Source organism: Oncorhynchus kisutch, linkage group LG2 (assembly GCF_002021735.2).
Source record: "Oncorhynchus kisutch isolate 150728-3 linkage group LG2, Okis_V2, whole genome shotgun sequence".
Taxonomy (NCBI): domain Eukaryota; kingdom Metazoa; phylum Chordata; class Actinopteri; order Salmoniformes; family Salmonidae; genus Oncorhynchus; species Oncorhynchus kisutch.
The window spans coordinates 22,331,704-22,352,718 of NC_034175.2; the positions used below are offsets into that span (position 1 = coordinate 22,331,704).

Sequence of the window (21,015 nt, forward strand, 5' to 3'; positions counted from 1 at the left end):
CGAGGGCAGCCACAACAGCCCGAGCACGCCACCCCCGAGGCAACCTTTGGGTGGAAATAGATGGGGGGTGCTCAAGGGGGTAAATAAAATCTAAATAAACAGGATGGGGTAAATAAGATCTAAATAAACAGGATGGGGTATAATTAAACAGGATGCCATTGGATGTTCTTTGTATCTAATTGGCTGTTCGTGGCGAAAAAATTGGTCAATATCATAGTTATTACCAGCGGTTAAAACAAATCGGGGATCGATCATGATGCAACTTGGAAATTCCATCCCCCGATGTCAGAAGTCAATGCTGCTAATCTGGCTCTCGAGGATCAAGGCACGACAACTGCCAGGATGAAAAACAAACAACAATTGACAGTGAGCATTTTAGTGACTATTTACAAGTTATAGCAACATAGGAGTCTATTGAAATCTCCAGGGAAAAACACAACACCCTTCCTTTTGATCTTACCAAATACAACATGATGAGCAAAGAAAATCGTTCCAGACATTTTTGTTTTCCTTCCGTTAATGAGACCTCGCAACCGTCGGCTCTTCTGTCGAAAGGCTCTGGGAGACATTAGCTACTCCACATCAAACTAGCTGAAGATAACTCTTCCTGAAGCGTCAAATACAGCAACCTATAACATCGACACATCAACCCCTGGGTCACAACAAGCCACTCCGCTGTAAAGGGTTAAAAGAGCAGAATATTGACCAGCAGGAAATACAACGAGCCCCCAATGTGTAAACGACCACCCCTGGACCAGATGAAAATAAAGGGCAGCCATTAAAAAACTGGCTGCTGGTCCACTTCAGCCTATCAGCCAGACATGCCTGCAATACAGACAGGCCTGCTACTACACAGCTCAGGACAGACGGCAGCACAACATGCTGGGAGGAACTATCTGGGCCTACCTATCATGATAGAGAACGTTCAACCCTATGACGTTGCCTGCACTTGCTTTACAAAGGAGGGACAATACCTTTGTAAAAGGATTGTGTTTCTGGGATGCAATGTCAATGAGTGTATTTCTTACGGAATTACACAATGGAGATTGTGGCTATAACCCAAGTTGTGTTGTTTTTAACCCTGCATATTTGAGAGTGTAGAGGGAGCAGTAAAAAAGAGAAGTGGTGAATGTGATGTGATAGTCCAGTCACTCATAGTGACTTTTGTGAACTTTTTGAGTTTAGGAAACATTTGAAAAGTTCAATCAAGTTCCTACTTTTGGAACAAACTGTGGATGCTTGACTTGGTCTAATTTGATGTACCCTATATTTGTTTTTGACACTCCGAATTAAACCCAGATTGTGTTGGCTGCCTTGCTAAAATTTAACTGGCATCCTGGCATAGCACTGCCAATTCACATTTGGAGTGTGAGATGGGTCATTCCACCGATTCTGTGCTATTTTTGAGAAGTGTAACTTGAAGAGTAACTTTTTAAATTCACATTTAACATTCTGTGATAATAAAGAGCTCATGTTCAACTTCATAAATATATTTTTTCCCATCATGAGGTTAAATAAAAAAGGACTATAGTAAGTGCCGAATAAAATCCACTTCGAATTTTTGTTAAACAGAAAACCCAAACATATGGCAGCCGATCCACAAGGTCTGCCATGAGGTGACTGTATAGTTCCCTTAAGGAAAAGCACCTTTAGTAAATCTGCTTTCTCTGTGAGAGCTTCCCATGTCTGGAATACACTGCCATCAGACATACATAACTGCACCACATATCACACTTTCACAAAATGCTTGAAGACATGGCTAAAGGTCAATCAGATTTGTGAACATGGTCCCTAGCTGTGTGTTGCCGCTTTCCATGTCTGTTGTCTGTAGCTTGTGAGGCGTGGAAACACTTTGTTGCTTTTATTACTTTTGTATTGCTGCTTTTTGTTCTATGTTGCTCTGTCTGTATGCTACGTCTTGCTTGTCCTATGTTGCTCTGTCTGTATGCTACGTCTTGCTTGTCCTATGTTGCTCTGTCTGTATGCTACGTCTTGCTTGTCCTATGTTGCTCTGTCTGTATGCTATGTCTTGCTTGTCCTATGTTGCTCTGTCTGTATGCTACGTCTTGCTTGTCCTATGTTGCTCTGTCTGTATGCTATGTCTTGCTTGTCCTATGTTGCTCTGTCTGTATGCTACGTCTTGCTTGTCCTATGTTGCTCTGTCTATATGCTATGTCTTGCTTGTCCTATGTTGCTCTGTCTATATGCTATGTCTTGCTTGTCCTATGTTGCTCTGTCTGTATGCTACGTCTTGCTTGTCCTATGTTGCTCTGTCTATATGCTATGTCTTGCTTGTCCTATGTTGCTCTGTCTATATGCTACGTCTTGCTTGTCCTATGTTGCTCTGTCTGTATGCTACGTCTTGCTTGTCCTATGTTGCTCTGTCTGTATGCTATGTCTTGCTTGTCCTATGTTGCTCTGTCTATATGCTATGTCTTGCTTGTCCTATGTTGCTCTGTCTGTATGCTATGTCTTGCTTGTCCTATGTTGCTCTGTCTATATGCTATGTCTTGCTTGTCCTATGTTGCTCTGTCTATATGCTATGTCTTGCTTGTCCTATGTTGCTCTGTCTATATGCTATGTCTTGCTTGTCCTATGTTGCTCTGTCTATATGCTATGTCTTGCTTGTCCTATGTTGCTCTGTCTGTATGCTATGTCTTGCTTGTCCTATGTTGCTCTGTCTATATGCTATGTCTTGCTTGTCCTATGTTGCTCTGTCTGTATGCTACGTCTTGCTTGTCCTATGTTGCTCTGTCTGTATGCTATGTCTTGCTTGTCCTATGTTGCTCTGTCTGTATGCTATGTCTTGCTTGTCCTATGTTGCTCTGTCTATATGCTATGTCTTGCTTGTCCTATGTTGCTCTGTCTGTATGCTATGTCTTGCTTGTCCTATGTTGCTCTGTCTATATGCTATGTCTTGCTTGTCCTATGTTGCTCTGTCTGTATGCTATGTCTTGCTTGTCCTATGTTGCTCTGTCTATATGCTATGTCTTGCTTGTCCTATGTTGCTCTGTCTGTATGCTATGTCTTGCTTGTCCTATGTTGCTCTGTCTGTATGCTATGTCTTGCTTGTCCTATGTTGCTCTGTCTGTATGCTAAGTCTTGCTTGTCCTATGTTGCTCTGTCTGTATGCTATGTCTTGCATGTCCTATGTTGCTCTGTCTGTATGCTATGTCTTGCTTGTTCTATGTTGCTCTGTCTGTATGCTATGTCTTGCTTGTCCTATGTTGCTCTGTCTGTATGCTATGTCTTGCTTGTCCTATGTTGCTCTGTCTGTATGCTATGTCTTGCTTGTCCTATGTTGCTCTGTCTGTATGCTATGTCTTGCTTGTCCTATGTTGCTCTGTCTGTATGCTATGTCTTGCTTGTCCTATGTTGCTCTGTCTGTATGCTATGTCTTGCTTGTCCTATGTTGCTCTGTCTGTATGCTATGTCTTGCTTGTCCTATGTTGCTCTGTCTGTATGCTATGTCTTGCTTGTCCTATGTTGCTCTGTCTGTATGCTATGTCTTGCTTGTCCTATGTTGCTCTGTCTGTATGCTATGTCTTGCTTGTCCTATGTTGCTCTGTCTGTATGCTATGTCTTGCTTGTCCTATGTTGCTCTGTCTATATGCTATGTCTTGCTTGTCCTATGTTGCTCTGTCTATATGCTATGTCTTGCTTGTCCTATGTTGCTCTGCGTGTGCGCACTGCTCAATGATTGTCTATATTGTAATTGTTTTTAATAACCTGCCCAGGGACTGCGGTTGAAAATTAGCCGGCTGGCTAAAACAGGCACTTTTACTGAAACGTTGATAATTGTGCACTGTCCCTGTAAAAATAAAATAAACTCAAAAATAAATAAACTCTAATCTTAAATCAGCCCAAAATTCCATTATGACAGGGAATCAAAATCAAATTGTATTGGTCACATACACATATTTAGCAGATGTTATTGCGAAATGTTTGAGTTTCTAGCTCCAACTGCAGTAATATCTAATAAGTTATACCTAACAATTTCACAACAATACACACACACACACACACACACACACACACACACACACACACACACACACACACACACACATCTAAGTAAAGGAATGGAATTAAGAATAAATAAATATTTGGATGAGTAATGTCAGCGTGGCACAGAATAGAATACACTATATACATATGAGATGGCTAATGCAAAATATGTAAACATTAAAGTGACTAGTGTTATATTATTAAAGTGGCCAGTGATTTCAAGTCTATGTATATTGTCACGACCTCCCCCGAAGTCTGTACCTCTCCTTGTTGGGCGGCAGTCGACGTCACCAGCCTTCTAGCCATCGCCGATCCACTTTTCATTTTCCATTTGTTTCGTCTTTGTTTTACACACCTGGTTTCAAATCCCCAATTACATGTTAATTATTTAACCCTCTGTTTTCCCCATGGTTTTTGTGCGTTTGTTTTATGTATTTCGGTCCTATTGTGTGGGCTTGGTATTACTACATGTATTTGGTCATTTTGAGTAAAGTTACTTTTATTACTCATCTCTGCTGACCTGTGCCTGACCCCTCTGCACCAGCTACACCCAGGCCATTACATATATAGGGCAGCAACTTCAGTGTTAGTGATGGCTTTTTAACAGTCTGATGGCCTTGAGATAGAAGCTGTTTTTCAGTCCCAGCTTTGATGCACCTGTACTGAACTCACCTTCTGGATGATAGTGGGCTGAACAGGCAGTGGCTCAGGTGGTTGTTGTCCTTGATGATCTTTTTGGCCTTTTTTTATTTTATTTTTTACTTTAGTTTATTTAGTAAATATTTTATCAATTCTATTTATTGAACTGCATTGTTGGTTAAGGGCTTGTAAGTAAGCATTTGACGATAAGGGATACACCTGTTGTATTCCGCGCATGTGACAAATAAAATGTGATTTGATGTGTTGTGTTGTGTGCAACAGGGAGGGGCAATTGAATGCAAGCCGAAAAGTTTAAACTGTTAAAAGATTTCTTGCATGTCTATGGGTGACAGGGTTGACGTGTGATGCTCCTCCCACTCAGTTTTCCACCAGAAAATGGCCGAAAAGAATAGAACCAGCTCACCTGCTCTTACACTATGATCTGACTATTAGATGTTCAATGTTTCTTTAAAAAAAATATATATATTTTAAAAGGAATAGTTTCACCATTATTAAAACGGGAGTTCAGTTCACATAACAGGGTTGACTTTAAAATGAGGGACAGACGTAAATGAATCACTAATCACAAAGGAATAATAATCTCCAGAAATGACTGTGAAAGCAACGAAATAACCACGGCTCTACAATTATGGTGAAAACTTGGAGACATTTTGGGAATAAGTGGGTTAAAATATTCCTAGAATTCGTGGAGGGACATTTTTTAAAACTTTGGCAAGTCTTTATTCATATTGAAAATAAGATGTATAGAACCATCCTTGTGGTCTATTTGAAACATATAGACCATATAACAGGCTTTTAAAATTAAATATTGGTGCATAATTTCTTCTTAAAATATCAAAGGGACACAAAAGGCACTCATTTCGTGGAATGACCTAGATATGCATAAGGGGCCTAGAACGAAGGCAGCGACTCATTTAGGCTCCATCAATCTGTTCATTCATAATGCCGCAGTTAAATCGCCATGACTCATTTGCTTGTCAAACGGCTTGCCGTGAGGATCCACAATGCTCTCTAATATAGTGGGACAAGATAAATGTGCACCATTTGTATGAATACTTCTGTTTATTTCCTCTTGATCACCTTTTAATGTTGGGAGTAGGTGTCCTTCATGTGGAATAATACCGTAGGCTGTTGAAGTCATTTTTATTTCCCATCATTTCCAAACATAGCCGACGGGATGGAGTGAAAATAATTTTCAGGGTTTTATTTCTCATTCCTGGAATACCCCTCTGGGTGCTACTTTGGAACCAGTTCAGTTTTATTGTACTTTTGGACATAAAAACAAATAAAGTTTTTGTAGGGCAGTCGGGGGCAGAGCAAGCACATTCTCTGAATGATACACATTGATGTGCAGTGAGGTTGCAAGGTCAGTGAGTCTAGAGGAAGCCAGGTCAACAAAGTGATGTCCAATGAGATGGCATTCATCAAGACCGGCTCAATGCCGTGGCAGGAAGAGACCACATTTCCAAAAGACATAGGCAAGAGCAGCCAGAAGATGGTGCTGTGCCCTATCCTAGTATCACAGAGCAGACCTTTTAAAATGAGATTCCACTGGTTTGTTTGATTGAGAACTGACTGGCTAGCACATAAGGATATATAACCACTGCAGTTAAGAAGTAATACGGTTCATTCCATTTGCTTAATGGTCTGTTGGGAATAGCATTAGTGGTTTGCAATTGCATTTGGCCATTTTTTCATTTCCATGGTCCATATACTTGCTGTAATGTGTGGCTGGCTAATGGTTGTTTAGGTACTAAAAACAGTAAGCCATTCTCCTCAAAATAATGTTTTGAAATTCATTTGAGCATGCTAAACACACACTGGACTTCAGCAGAGTTCCCAGCTTCTCAGTTATCTAATAGCCCAGCGTGTAGTAACCTGAATGAATAGGCCTGTAGACTAACATCTATTTGCTATTTGTTGTCCACTTAGGAAATTCCTAACTAACCGACCATTTTGCTTCAGCGTGTTGGGATTTGCACATGGTCATGAATTATCAACATATACAGTAGGCCTACAAACCCCTGACTTAAGACCTGTCCTTGGAACATCTGGACACACAACGGTTAGATGTCTGCGCAGCCACAGTCATGTTATGAATCGCACAATGTTGGAGAGATGAAGGACTTCCCGACTCTCTCACAACATCTGCATTAGGTCAGTTTGTCCTACACCAACCATCTCCTTTAGTTCACCCTCTGTAGTTGTCCTGACGTGCAGCCCTGGCTGGCTCCTCTCACTCGTTAAGACTGTGCCGTCAGCACTACTATCTCTGTCTGTCCCCTGTGCAACAAGTCAAAATGGCCTCTTTTACTCCCCACGGGATTGATTGGCGTAGTTGAGCTGCAAACATCAGACGTGCTCTATATCCATTAGTTCCAGTGTCAGGGTTCATTTTGCCTGGGTGCTTAAAAAAAGAAATAGCAGCGGCTGTGATATTATTAATCCAGAGAACACTGGCACAGGCCAATACGTCTCCACAACAACACTGTTTGATGCATTAGAATGAACACAACACCGAGATGGACTTTTTCATTTGTGCCTCGCTTGAACAATGACTAAAACCTTGCATCATTGGTAAAGGAATGATGAACGTTTGAATACGAGAACAAGGCGTACGTCTTCTAGTCAAACAGAAGAATAGCCCGACTCTGGAGGATAGACGTATTGATGGATCATTAAATAAGCCTCAATTGTAAAGTGATGTCCGCATGCCAAATCATAGATTTAAATGTAGAGGAACAGGAAGGTTAACAAGCCGAGGACTCTATTCTTTCTATATCATAAAGAGGTCTCTTTCCTGATGACGTTTATTTAATTGTTTACCCACTGGGCACAGACGTCAATTCAACGTCATTTCATTGAAAAGACGTGGAAACGACGTTGATTCAACCACTGTGTGCCCAGTGGGTAATGTTTATAGAGGACAATATGACTCCCCTCTAAAGTGAGGAATGTATGTCCAGTATGTATTTTCTGCGCACTAGTGATCCAATGTGGTCCTTATTGAGCCAATAACACTGGTTTCCATATGTGTCAAGGCTGTTTTCTGGATCACCAACATTCACTATGTTTGACATGATATCCATGCAGCGAACCCATCCACTCAGAACTGTACTGTTTCAACGATGAGAGAGAAAGCAAAAGCACAAAGAAATGTACTTCCAAGGACACACTGAATGATACATCTGCTTGCAATGAGAGAGCTGGGAGTGTGTTATGTATCTCGTTTATCCTCATGATAAACTAGCCTGCTGCTGACCTACAGATCTCCATGCCAAGTCAGTTGCAACTCACACCATTGATGCACATTGGTAACATTTTACTTGACTCCCAGTGTCATAACATGTTATGACACGGTAATAACCATGTCATATTGTCATAACAGCTGACATAACTTGTCATAACCTGTCATAATATGGTCATAACACTGTCATGACCATTATATTTACACCTGTTGTGACATATTGTGTTAATCTATGGCTGGTTATGACACCTTATGAACGTCTGGCAACCCAAAGGTTGTGTGTTCGAATCTCATCACGGACAACTTTAGCATTTTGGTTAATTAGCAACTTCGCAACTACTTACTACTATTTTTAATCTACTTTGCAACTAATTTGCATGTTAGCTAACCCTTCCCCTAACCCTAACAACCCTTCCCCTAACCCTTTAACTCCTTACATATCGTACGTTTGCAAATGTTGTACCATATTGTACCACAACCCACTTCGTAACATGTACGAATTGCAATTTGTAAAATATTGTACGAATTGAAATTTGTACCATATCATACAAATTGTAATTTGTAACATATCATACGGAATGGATGATGAGATTCACAAATTAATATATACCATACAAAATATAATATATCATACTAAATGGAGTGTCTCGGATTTACCTACAGAATAATACGAAATGCTCTGAGACCACGTTGCAAAGAAATACATGGGGTGATTTAACAGTTCATTCTCCTCTTTTACTTTCCTCGCTGTATATTACAAGCAGCTAGTCTGATTGAATTACACCTACAGTGGGATGTGTTGACAGTCAGACTCTGGGGTCAAATAGAGTGTGAGAATTACGTAAACAACTGCTCAACACACGATTTAACCCTATCCAGAGCCCAATGCCACTTAAGCAGATGCACCCAAGATTCTCCAAACCAAGCATTATTAGGCCCAGAGAGAGAGACACTATAATATGTATTTTTGTTCTCCATGCAGTATAGGTGTCCTGTAAACTCTCTGATGGTGCTCCCCACACCCTCCCCATCTTCCAGTTGGTTTGATAGTGCTGTGCATAGCTCTTTAGTTAAAGCTACCACCAAGTTAATTGGGACCATTTATCTTATTTTGTCTCTGGACACCAGCAAGTCTGCAATTTATCATCTGCTCTCCCCTCTCTTATATGCAGAGGTACAACTTTCCAAACGTTTAGCATGTGATTAGCATAATGTTTCTATGCAACAGAAGCAGTACAATTCTTCATTAAACATCCCATGTTGAATCTGGTCAATGTTATTACCTTTCATATTAGATGTTGGCTTATAATGTCTATAGACGTAAACATCATTTTGGCAGTCTATTCATCATAAAGACTTTTGGCTACTTTGAGTTATTAATGCGTGGAGTGGTGACCGGTGCAATGAATTATTATGTCCCAAAATAAAATACATTCAAAAACAACTAAATGGCAAAAAATAGGTTAATATCTACAATCGTATTGATATATATGCCCCACCCAATTGGTAGGCTAAAATTAGATGATCCAATACTGCATTTTTGGGAATAGGACCCACAGCCCCTTTGGTTCATAATTGACTGGCCAGAGAGCCCGATAAACCCCCTGCTGCTAGTCCTCCCTTCGACTGTGGATTCGTATGCCTTTGCGGTGTCTCCAGCAAGAGAGCCCGACCAACCCACTCGGTTTAGCAACAGTATTCGTTTCACTCTAGCCTATATTTGATGTATTCTTTCTCCCCCTCTGCGCTGATGGCGAGCAAGCGGGCGAACACTGTACAACAAGGGTGCGCACGAGAAGACAAGCCATAGACGGCGGGTGGAAGACACCGATGTGTTGATGGGAATGAACTGCAAGCGGCACTATTTCTCTTGGATGGTTGTCTTTTAGTCTCCATTCGACGGATTTTTGGAAGCTAAAACAAATTCGTGCGCGTATGCGACACCGTATTCGTTCACCTTCGCTGTGTGGGTTGTGTGCTGCGTATTCAGATATGATGAGAGACTGAAGAACCTGCCTATTTCTAACGGACGGTGGCGGCATGAATAAATATACACGTTCATACAGCAGCAGCATCCGCCTACCTTACAGGATACAAGACCAGATGCTTGGGTTTCTTCGGTTTTACACATCATTCTGTGACCTGCAACGGGGACCGCTATGAACGAACCTGCCGATAAAGACGCTCCACGCATGCTTTTACCATCCGGTGATGTTTTTGTTCAATGATGGGCACGCCTTGGAATAATGAAGATACGATCAACTTTACTTTGGCTTTGTGATGGGTGCATTTTAGGATCAATAGGCTACGTAAAGTAACGAAACGTCTGCCATTTTAGCGTAGATTCCGCATATTCCGTTATTTTACATCCATAGATTTGAGTGCGGATTACGGAAACACAAGTGGCATTTATTATAAACCTGTCTTTTTCTTTGTGAATGTGAGATATTGAACAATAGAAAACTATACCTGCTAATGTAAGCCACACGTTATTGATCTCATTGCCAAACGTGATCGCAAAATTTGAAAGGTAAACTTTACCTATGCAGGTCCAATCGATTGCACGATAAGGAGAGTTGTGGCGATCAGTTTGTCACGGGGGTGTGTTTTTTCAGCCCCTCATATCAACTTTTACACATGAAACAAGACACATAGGGAAACTAACCAGCAGAGATAGTGTTAGAGTGGAGTGTTGTACAACCATTGTAGCCTATAGACTACTTGCTGAATAAGTTAAGGCAATCATAAAGAAAATAATTTCAATGGTTTTCCGAAAGTTGCCCGGTGTGTCAGCATCGGGCATGGGTCTTCGCCTATCCCAGAAATTCGTCTTTCTACTTTTTCTCTCGGGCTTGGTAACTCTGTGTTTCGGGGCCTTATTCTTCTTACCTGACTCTGTCCGTTTGAAACGTATTTTTCTCTCCAAGACGGAGAGCCAACCAGTAACGGTAGGGTCTGAGAATGATGTAAGGGAGCATCTTAAGAAGGGCGCAAAGGACCCAGAACATCTCCGGGGCATCACCTCGGCCAAAGGGGAGACCAGCACAAAACTCAAAGCCTTGGGCCGCAAGCCCTCTGTCACCAATGAGGCTAAAACGGATAAGAAAGTCGCTGGCGGGGAAGCGTTGGAGGACATGACGCTGTCGAGGTCTAAAACGGACTCGGCTTCTAAGGATGAGAAAGTGACCTCGTCTTCTAACCAGGGTGCCAACACGGATACTTCTTTCGATTACAACAAGTTTAAAAAATGTCTGCTAAAGCCGCCCTTGGGGATCGAACATGGCAAGCCGAGCGACCCTCAGACCCTTCAGCGTCGGGAGAAAGTCAAGGAGGTAAGATGAATAGCAGTCACAGTGTAATACAGTTATCTACACAACAGATGGGGGATCCCTGTCCTAAGCTGTCAAATCATTGCAGACCAATTGTCACAATGCGAAATGCCACTGCAATGTAATACAAGTAATCAACATGTGCAGTAATTACGCATCAAGCTGCCTAAGGGGTTTTTAATGTGGCCACTGGCCAGAAGGAGGGTTCACTTCCCAATAACATGGAAAATATGTTCTGTACATGCTCTCTGTGGTCTTTGATGAGGTTTTAGGCTAGACATCTTAGTCACACAGATTGTTAGTGACTATGCTAAATGGAATGCGTCATTGTTAGTGCATAACAATGGTTATAGATATGAGGCATTGAGGGTAATGAATGTGATTTTATGGGCTATCTCACACACAAACACACACACACACACACACACACAGACAGCACTGTCTACACACCAACTGCTATTATGTTTGCCTAACCAACTTGCTCAGGACTACCTCCAGGGGTATGGCATCAGCCTGCTGTTCAGCTCAGTGAAGTTCAGTAATGCCTGAGAGTGAGAGCATATGTCTGTACTGTATCACACATCCTCACCGACTCAGGGCAGAGGAGACAGGGGAGAGAGCAGAGGAGACGGGGGAGAGAGCAGAGGAGACGGGGGAGAGAGCAGAGGAGACGGGGGAGAGAGCAGAGGAGACGGGGGAGAGAGCAGAGGAGACGGGGGAGAGAGCAGAGGAGACGGGGGAGAGAGCAGAGGAGACGGGGGAGGAGGCGGGGAAGAGAGCAGAGGAGACGGGGAGAGAGCAGAGGAGACAGGGGAGAGCGCAGAGGAGACGGGGGAGAGAGCAGAGGAGACGGGGGAGAGAGCAGAGGAGACTTGGGAGAGAGCAGAGGAGACGGGGGAGAGAGCAGAGGAGACGGGGGAGAGAGCAGAGGAGACGGGGGAGAGAGCAGAGGAGACGGGGGAGAGAGCAGAGGAGACTGGGGAGGAGGCGGGGGAGAGCGCAGAGGAGGCGGGGGAGAGCGCAGAGGAGGCGGGGAAGAGGAGCAGAGGAGGCGGGGGAGAGAGCAGAGGAGACGGGGAGAGAGCAGAGGAGACAGGGGAGAGAGCGGGGGAGAGAGCAGAGGAGACTGGGGAGGAGGCGGGGGAGAGGGCAGAGGAGACGGGGGAGAGGGCAGAGGAGACGGGGGAGAGGGCAGAGGAGACGGGGGAGAGGGCAGAGGAGACTGGGGAGAGAGCAGAGGAGACGGGGGAGAGAGCAGAGGAGACGGGGGAGAGAGCAGAGGAGACGGGGGAGGAGGCGGGGGAGAGAGCAGAGGAGGCGGGGGAGAGCGCAGAGGAGGCGGGGGAGAGAGCGGGGGAGAGAGCAGAGGAGGCGGGGGAGAGAGCAGGGAAGGCGGGGAGAGACCAGAGGAAGCGGGGGATAGTGTTGGGACAAACAGGCAGTGTCCAGTATGCATGGATGGCTTTGGGACATTGCATGTGACAGGGATGTGGCATGCTGTCATTTCCACTTACTCTGTTGTCACCCTCTCAATGTCCTCACATGCCTCTCTTCTATCTGGTGGTCGTGTTGTTAAGTGATCACCAACAGTCCCACACCATCATCACTAACGTTTTGTCTTAGTATTGAATCAGCGGGAAAGTCCACTCTAGTCTAGTGTGTGTTTCCGTTGCACTAACCTTGAAACAAGCACTGAATGAATCAAAAATGGTGTTTTAGAAAAGCATAGAGGTTAACAACTATCTGGCTGGTTCTAGTGGCTGGCTATCTACAGTATAGCATAGTGCAGGGATCCCCAATTACATTCAGCCATGGGCCAATTTTTCCTTGAGCTGGTGGTCGCTGGGCCAGAACACAGTTATAAATCATTTGTACACTGCAAATTGACCACAAGATTCCCAAACAGATATAGTATCTGACAAAACCTTGATTCCGTTGGGATACGATCACATATGCCTCTCTATTTCTGCGTGGGAATACTTGGGACCATATGTCCTAAACTAAAATCACTTTGAGCTTCTGGTGATTTTACGGTCTTTTATGTCTGACAGCGGGCCGCCTATTGGGGAACCCTGGAGTGGTATCTGTTCTTGCTGTTTCCAAGTGTTACATGAGATTCCACAGTTTCAGCCCATTTGGCAGAGTTCCAGAACCATCATCTCTATTCCTGGTGCTTCACATTCCCAATGCCAATCCCATGGGTGTATCCCAAAATGGCACCCTATTCCCTACACAGTGCACTACTTTTGACCAGAAACCTAATGGGCCCCGGACAAAAGTAGTGTGCTGTGTAGGGAATAGGATGCCATTCCAGATGCAGACCATGCCTGTGGTTTGTCTGACTTCATAGTCATGGAGATTTAAGAATAAACACAAAAAAACAACATGCCTCCAAACCCTTCTTATTCCTGTATGATGAAGAATGAGCTGTAGCAAATTATCCCCACGAGCTATATTGTGTTGCTGTCTGACTGTGCTGTGGCGGACATTGCAACAGCAGGGCTATAAACACTAGATATTCAAGGGGAAAATAACTTGCGAAGGCAGCGAGAGGATTGCCTTGCGATCTTATGATCAGCCCAAAGCAATGGCCCCGATGTTCCCGCTGAGCTCATGTCGTACCAAATGTGAATGGGCTTCAGTTTCTCAACAAACTGCCGAGGCGATAAGTGGCACCCCCCTGTGTGTGCCAACCGCCAAGACAAGGTGGCACAGGATGGCACAGGAGACAATGGCAGGTAAATGTTCGAGGGCTCTTTCCTGGCCAAAACGGACATGATGCCTCTAAACAAAGCCAATTGTTCAGGTGTGTGTGTGCTTGCGTGCATGTTTCTGTTTGGACAGACAGCCCAGCAAGTCTCCCCTCCTTTGCTAGTCCTCATCAGGTGGAAATGGCCTCCATTTGGACATTCCTCCCTCTGTATTCTTCTAACTATCTGATATTCTGCCTCATTGGGTTCCTGTATGGTTTTGGTGCTGCCTCATTGGGTTCCTGCATGGTTTGCTGCTGCCTCATTGGCTCTTGAAGAGCTGATATCAGGGTGGGGGCCATTGGCAGATTACCCCAAGTCTGTTCTAGTCATTGCTGAATCAACGGGAAGTTGACCTCTCTTCTCTTTTTAAATTGTTAATATCTTTCTTACTTTACCTTCAGACAAGCTTATTAGTCGGTGTAGAAAAGCCCAGTGTAGTGATGTTGCAGGGGGCTGGTTCAGGGGGCTGGTAAGGGGGCTGGTGCTGGGGGCTGTGGCAGGGGGCTGGTAGAGGGGGCTGGTGCAGGGGGCTGGTGGAGGGGGCTAGTAGAGGGGGCTAGTAGAGGGGGCTGGTAGAGGGGTCTGGTGAAGGGGGCTGGTGCAGGGGGCTGGTGGAGGGGGCTAGTAGAGGGGGCTACACACACACACACACACACACACACACACACACACACACAGAGAAGCCTCTTTTATATGTCTTATCGTAATGTCTGCACAACACACACACCAAACATCAAGCAGCTCCTTTAAAAATGTCTCCCTCCCAAAGATTTGCTCCTTGCTCTCTGTCTATTTTTCTAGAGCTGGATGTGTCGGCACAGGCAAATACAGGCAGGGGATGTGCGTATGCTGAACGTACGACTGCAATGTGAGGACACAGTGTATGTGTGTGTATATGTGTGTGTGTGGTTTTCCTCGGTAAGAGATATTTGTCTGGGGACACTGTAACACAGTGAAGGGGATCAGCTTCACTGCTTGCTGTTCAGAGTACTGCAGCAATGGGACAGACACATTGCAGGCTTTCTGTGGCAGAGAGAGCCTCCCAATGTTGCGATAAGGCTACAGTTCCCCCAGGGCTCGCTCTCTGTGTGTGTGTCTGTGTGTGCGTGCGTATCTCTGCTTGCATGTGTTTTGACCATGTTGGTTGTCATTTGAATAAGATGTTCGGTAATTGCGTTCTGAAGGGTTGCCACAACTGTCATAACAAACTGAAAATCCAAACACCAGTCCAGCATTTAAGCTTCATCTGCTTTGTCAGACTTTTCGGAGACGACAAATCAGTTCTCCTTTTCAGAACGAAAACTCTTGAGAGTACTTTTGAGGGCATTCCTGAAATATTCCCACAACAGTTCGTTCTCTACCAGAGAAACCAGTGGAACATCATGGTGAACCACAGGAGAATGTACACCATAAAACATATTGTTTTGTTGTCACTCACTTCCAACACTTGTCAGTCACCCACCCCCTCAATTCCCCCCAAAGAAACACCGCCAGCCAACTTCTGAAAGTATGTTCACTGTCTTTCACATGAAAACCCCCATGAGTTGTGAAAAGGAAATGGGCGACCGGCTGAATTAGAAGCTCCCGTTAAAAATAGACACTGTGTTCTGCTGCTGTCCTCTAACCAGCTGGATGCGATGACCTCCCTCAACCTCCTGTTCCTGTCTCCAGCTAAGGGCCAGGTGCACGAGGGGACTTCACCCTGGGCTGGGAAATTACCGCTTACAGAGCGGGGCCATGCCCCTGTTGGAATACTTTACAAATCCATCCTTTGTTGTTACCTTCCTTGTTTCCTTCTTGGTTTCCTTTCTTCTTTCCTTGAGGTAAGCACAGGTCTATAATGGATTGGATAGGTATAGCCTAAGCAATGTTACCATCCTATATTGCTTTCACCAATCCAACCAATTAGATTTGTGATGACTTCAAGGAAGGTTGGAAGGAAGGATGCTTTTTTTTCTTCTTCTCCCTCCCTGCGGGTCTCTGTGGGGGGTTTGAGGAGCGGGAAACGTTTGTGTTTCGTCGCTGGCTCGGTGGAAGAAGTGCAAATGTCAGACGCTGGTGTTTTGTTATGTGAGCCCATTGTTTTCTCCGGCCAGCGCATGTGGAGGAGTTTGCAGCTGAGCCCTTTGGGTATTGCGCAAGTCGATAGCAGCTGAGTGTGATATTACAGACCAGGTCAATGCAATAACAACTCTGTTTGTGTCGGCCGATGCACAGACAAAGCGACCTTTCTGAGCCTGAAGCAGAGTACACTCATGGTGGTTTGATGAGGTGTAAGTCAGGTGATGCCCATCCCCACAGGAAAGGGCCCGGAGAAAACGAGTGAAGCGAGAGGGGGGAAAGGAAGGATGGCATTGGAGAGGAGCTGTTAGCTTGCATCCTTCTTGCAATCAAGGCAGCCCCCCCCCCCCCCCCTGTACAGAGGGCACTAGCTCCAGGGAAAGTCTCTGTAGAGGCGTGCTTTTCAAGAGGTATCTGAGTGTGTTTCCCTCTTAAATCAGAAGGCCTAGATTACCTTGCCTTTGTGTGTGTGTGTGTGTGTGTGTGTGATGGGAGCCAGGAGGGAAGCTTCCTCTCTGGAAGTAAAATATCATGTTACAACACATCTTGTAAGCCTTAGTCTGGTAAAGCCGACCGTAGGGAACAGTGACTAGGGTCTGGTTTCAACGATGGACTCTGTTGGCATAGAGGAACTACGTCACTGCCTAGGTCACTGCTTTATCTGCTTGAATAAAATACTACAGAGTAGCTAGCAAGATGGAGATCCCAGAGGTTCTTTTTAATGAGTGCATTTCACAAGTGGCTAAGTTTGCATCAACTACCTTCACTAAAACCACTGCAGAGGCTTTGACTGCAAAGTTTGATTTCGAATCGCGACGTTCTGGCATGTCTGTCTTGTGATTTGTTGGGAGAGTTGTTTGTTTGAAGAGGACCCAACTCGGAACAATTTTTCCCCCCGTATCGAAGTTGCCAAAAGAGTCTGCAATTGAAACCAGACCCTAGTCACAGGTTTCTGCCTGGCCTCTGTTCCAGGGAAGGCACTTTGAGGCTGTCATCGGTGCCTCACTGTTTAAGGGAGAGAGGAGCCCACTACTTCATAAACACCAGTGAAGGAGGACCCAACTTATTTTCTCTCAATTCAAGGAGAGGTTTGTGAGCTTTGAGTGTGTGTGTTGTGGTGTGCGTGTGTGTGTGTGTGTGTGTTGTGTAAGAGAGAGTCATTTAGCTCGCATTGGAATTAAAAGAAAAGATTTGTTGACGTGGCTGACTTTCCACAGATGTGTCGCCAAATTACACAGAAACAGTTTGTTTGTTGTACTTTTCACATGCACCCCTACGTGTTTACCGTTGCCTGTGTGTTGTGTCACTTTCCAGTGTAAGCAACCTGGTCTTACAGTTCACTCAGAGTGTTGGCCTTGTTTTTGGGGCCACAGGAGCACAGAGGGCTACACAGATTTTGTATTATAAATGGCGTTGAAAATGATACTTTAGCTTTTTTAGTCCTTTAGACTTCTATTTGAATTATTAGACTATTCCTTATTCCCATAGAATAACATTGTAATCGCTCTCTCTCTCCCTCTCTCATATCTGTCTCTTCCAGGCCTATGGCTCAGCTCTCTTCTCTCTTCAGGCAGAGACTCATCCATGTTGCACACTAAAGCAGAAAGGACTAAAGTCCACATCTCCCTCCCCTCTGTGTCATTAGCTGCACCCTGTTGCTGCTATCGCTGACATTATTACCATAGACGAGAGAAAGAGGGAGAGAGGGAGAGAGATGGGGAGGAAGTGAGACAAAGCAATGAGACAGAGAAAAAGGGAGAGAGAGAAAATTGACGTTTCCCTCTGTGTTGTCAAGGACAGGTTACTGTGTGAGAGGAAAGATGGAGACAGACTGAGTCATACAATACATTGGATTCTGCCTCTCTGTGTGCTCGTACAGTTCAGCTGTCATGCCACACTGCACATGCTTTCTGACCGGTCAGTTCTCACACAGGTGCCAACGTGTATGTATGAGTGTGTGTGAACAATACCCAGGCCCTGTTTGACATCTCTACTAGGTGCCAAAGGAGACTGCTTTCTTTTTGTCTTCATCTTCTCCTCCCATTCCCTGTAAATGCCAGAAAGAGAAACGAAGAGAGAGAGAATGAGTGTAAAGTTGTCCAGTTTTAACCTGCGGCCCCATCCCCAGCTTTTATTCCTGTCTGATTGGTCAGAAACAGGATGTGTGTAAATCTGGCACATCTCTGAACAGCGCAGGTCAAAGAGGAAGACACTAGAGAGGGCCAGGGTCGCCGGTCCCCATAACTCTCTCTCACTTCCTGCTTGTCCTCTTACCATGTCTCTCTCTTTGGGTCTTTAGCTCTGTGCTGCCCCAGATATATTTACAGGGACATACCTTGCCAGCCCTCTACAGTTTTTATATTGAACCTTTATTTTAGAGGTCTGAGGTATGATATTTCAACACCGATACCGATTATTGGAGGACCCAAAAAAAGCCCATACCGATTAATCGGCCATTTTTGTCAAATGTATTTGTAATAATGACAATTACAACAATACTGAATGAACACTTATTTTAACTTAATATAATACATCAATAAAACCAATTTATCCTCAAATAAATCATTAAACATGTTCAATTTGGTTTAAATAATGCAAAAACAAAGTGTTGGAGAAGAAAGTAAAATTGTGCCATGTAAGAAAGCTAACGTTTCAGTTCCTTGAACATGAGAACATATGACAGCTGGTGGTTTCCTTAACATGTGTTTTCAATATTCCCAGTTAAGAAGTTTTAGGTTGCAAAACCGGAAGGTTGCAAAAACGAATCCCCGAGCTGACAAGGTAAAAATCTGCCGTTCTGCCCCTGAACAAGGCAGTTAACCCACCGTTCCTAGGCCGTCATTGAAAATAAGAATGTGTTCTTAACTGACTTGCCTAGTTAAATCCAAAAATACAGATTACCGATTGTTATGAAAACCTGAAATCGCCCCTAATTAATCGGTCGACCTCTACTTTATTTAACTAGGCAAGTCAGTTAACAACAAATTCGTATTTACAATGACAGCTTACACCAGCCAAACCCGGACGATGCTGGGCCAATTTTTCACCTCCCTATGGGACTCCCAATCACGGCCAGATGTGATACAGCCTGGATTTGAACCAGGGACTGTAGTGTTGCCTCTTGCAGTGCCTTAGACCGCTGTGCCACTTGGGAGCCCAGGGGAGGGGTGCAGCGACAGTTCTGCAACTACAATGGACAAGGCTAAACTTCTGTACTCTGATATTTTCAATGGGTCTGCCATCTGTACTGTACGTTGTTACCGTAGTAACTCATATTCAAAAAATAATTCATCCATGCAGCTCAAGCATCTTTCCCAAGGACACACACAGATGCTTTCACATCAGAATGGAAGCTGTATTGCTATTGAATACGCCTATTCTCTGAGAAACCGGGTCTGTGAGGGAATCAGGTTATAGGGCCTCTATGGGGAAATACAGTATGCAGTGCCGTGGGGACAATACTAGCTTCTTAAAGCTACACTGTCTTCTGTCTCAATCTCCAATTCTACAGTGTGTGACACAGTTCCATTAAGGAGGAACAAGGAAATGGATAACGCCAGTCCACCCGAGTGTTTCCGGAGCGATTTTCACCTCTGTCAACATTTGTTGGGAATTAGCCCTTTAACTTACTGGCCACTTAGAAGGCCGTTGTGGCCAGACGAGGTTATATTTGTTAATTATAATCACAATTAAGCTCTTAATCAAACAGAGGTAATGTTACTCTACTCATTAGGGACCGTGGCACAGATTCCCCTTTCTTCCATTGAGTTTGCATGATTGGCTCTGGAAAGGCAATTTCCAATTCTCTGCCTGCTGTGTCTGTCGAAAAAGAAAACAAACAAGAAATAAACACCCTCGATAAGTGACTAACAATTGTTTATGCTTGTGTGTGTGTGTGTGTTCGAGCCAGATTGCGGATCGTTAATTACACTCTTAAGTGTATGTGACAAGGGACTGAGCCTCGGTTCTCTAACTTCAATGGAAGGGAAGACTAACATTTTATTAGCTGGGGTTATTCACAGTGAGGTTTGCATCTTTCCAGGTTTGTGCTCCCGAGTGGCGCAGCGGTCTAAGGCATTCCGTCTCAGTGCTAGAGGCGTCACTACAGACACCCTGGTTCAAATCCAGGCTGTATCACAACTGGTCGTGATTGGAAGTCCCATGGCACAGCGCACAGTTGGCCCAGATTCATCCGGGTTTGGCTGGTGTAGGCCGTCCTTGTAAATAAGAATTTGTTTTTAACCGACTTGCCTCGTTAAATAAAGGTTAAAAATGATACTCCTACAACTACAACCCCCCTCGGCAATGGCGGTTTCCTCTGGCTTGTTTATCTTGACTGGAGAAGAAGAAGGTTCTGCCGTGAACAAACTGGGTGAGAAATGCAGCAGTGAATCACTTCTAATGAAAAAACAGTCTTTTCATGCCTTGGAGGCTCAGTGGAGTCAGCTGAGCAGAGCAGTGGGGGTGATGTCTGGGAGTAACGGAGAACGACTACAGGGGCGGAGTAGGGCTCTGTGTATAGCTTGTATGTTCAGTGCTGGAGTCTGGTTAACGGTTTTCGGAAAGAACCCCAAACCACAAGGCTTCAAGTGTTCATGCAGTTTCGGCAGAAGAGGCAAAGTACGTGGTTGGAAGACAGCTTGTTGTGGAGTGATGAGGAGATTATGAAACTGATCAGAATTGTAGGGAAATTATTAAGCTATAGTGGCCCGTTTAGCAAAGGACAACTCTCGACAAAACAATTCCCCACCCTCTGTCGTACCTCTCCAATCCGGGTTGCTCAATCCCCTTCCGTACTTCAGCATGACACATCACGATGCAAATGATTATGCAAGGTTTCATGGTGACTGTTGTGTCCTTGTGGTTTCATCACCTGTTGCCTGTTTCTGCTGCTGTGTTAAAGGAAGAAGCCTTGCTGAAAGGCCTTTGCATTGCAGTGTATGTCACTGACAAGACT

At 44.4% G+C, this 21,015-nt stretch overlaps 1 protein-coding gene across 2 annotated transcripts in view; it reads left to right on the top strand.

Annotated features, from left to right (window-relative positions):
* Window positions 1–9,491: 9,491 nt before the first annotated feature.
* Window positions 9,492–21,015, top strand: part of LOC109909789 (mannosyl-oligosaccharide 1,2-alpha-mannosidase IA-like) — a 199,021-nt gene continuing 187,497 nt past the window's right edge. For both annotated transcript variants that reach the window (XM_020508814.2, XM_020508824.2), the window contains exon 1: window positions 9,492–11,247. In XM_020508814.2, the coding sequence (XP_020364403.1) occupies window positions 10,678–11,247 (570 nt within the window). In that variant the 5' untranslated portion in view covers window positions 9,492–10,677. The remainder of the gene's footprint in view (window positions 11,248–21,015) is intronic.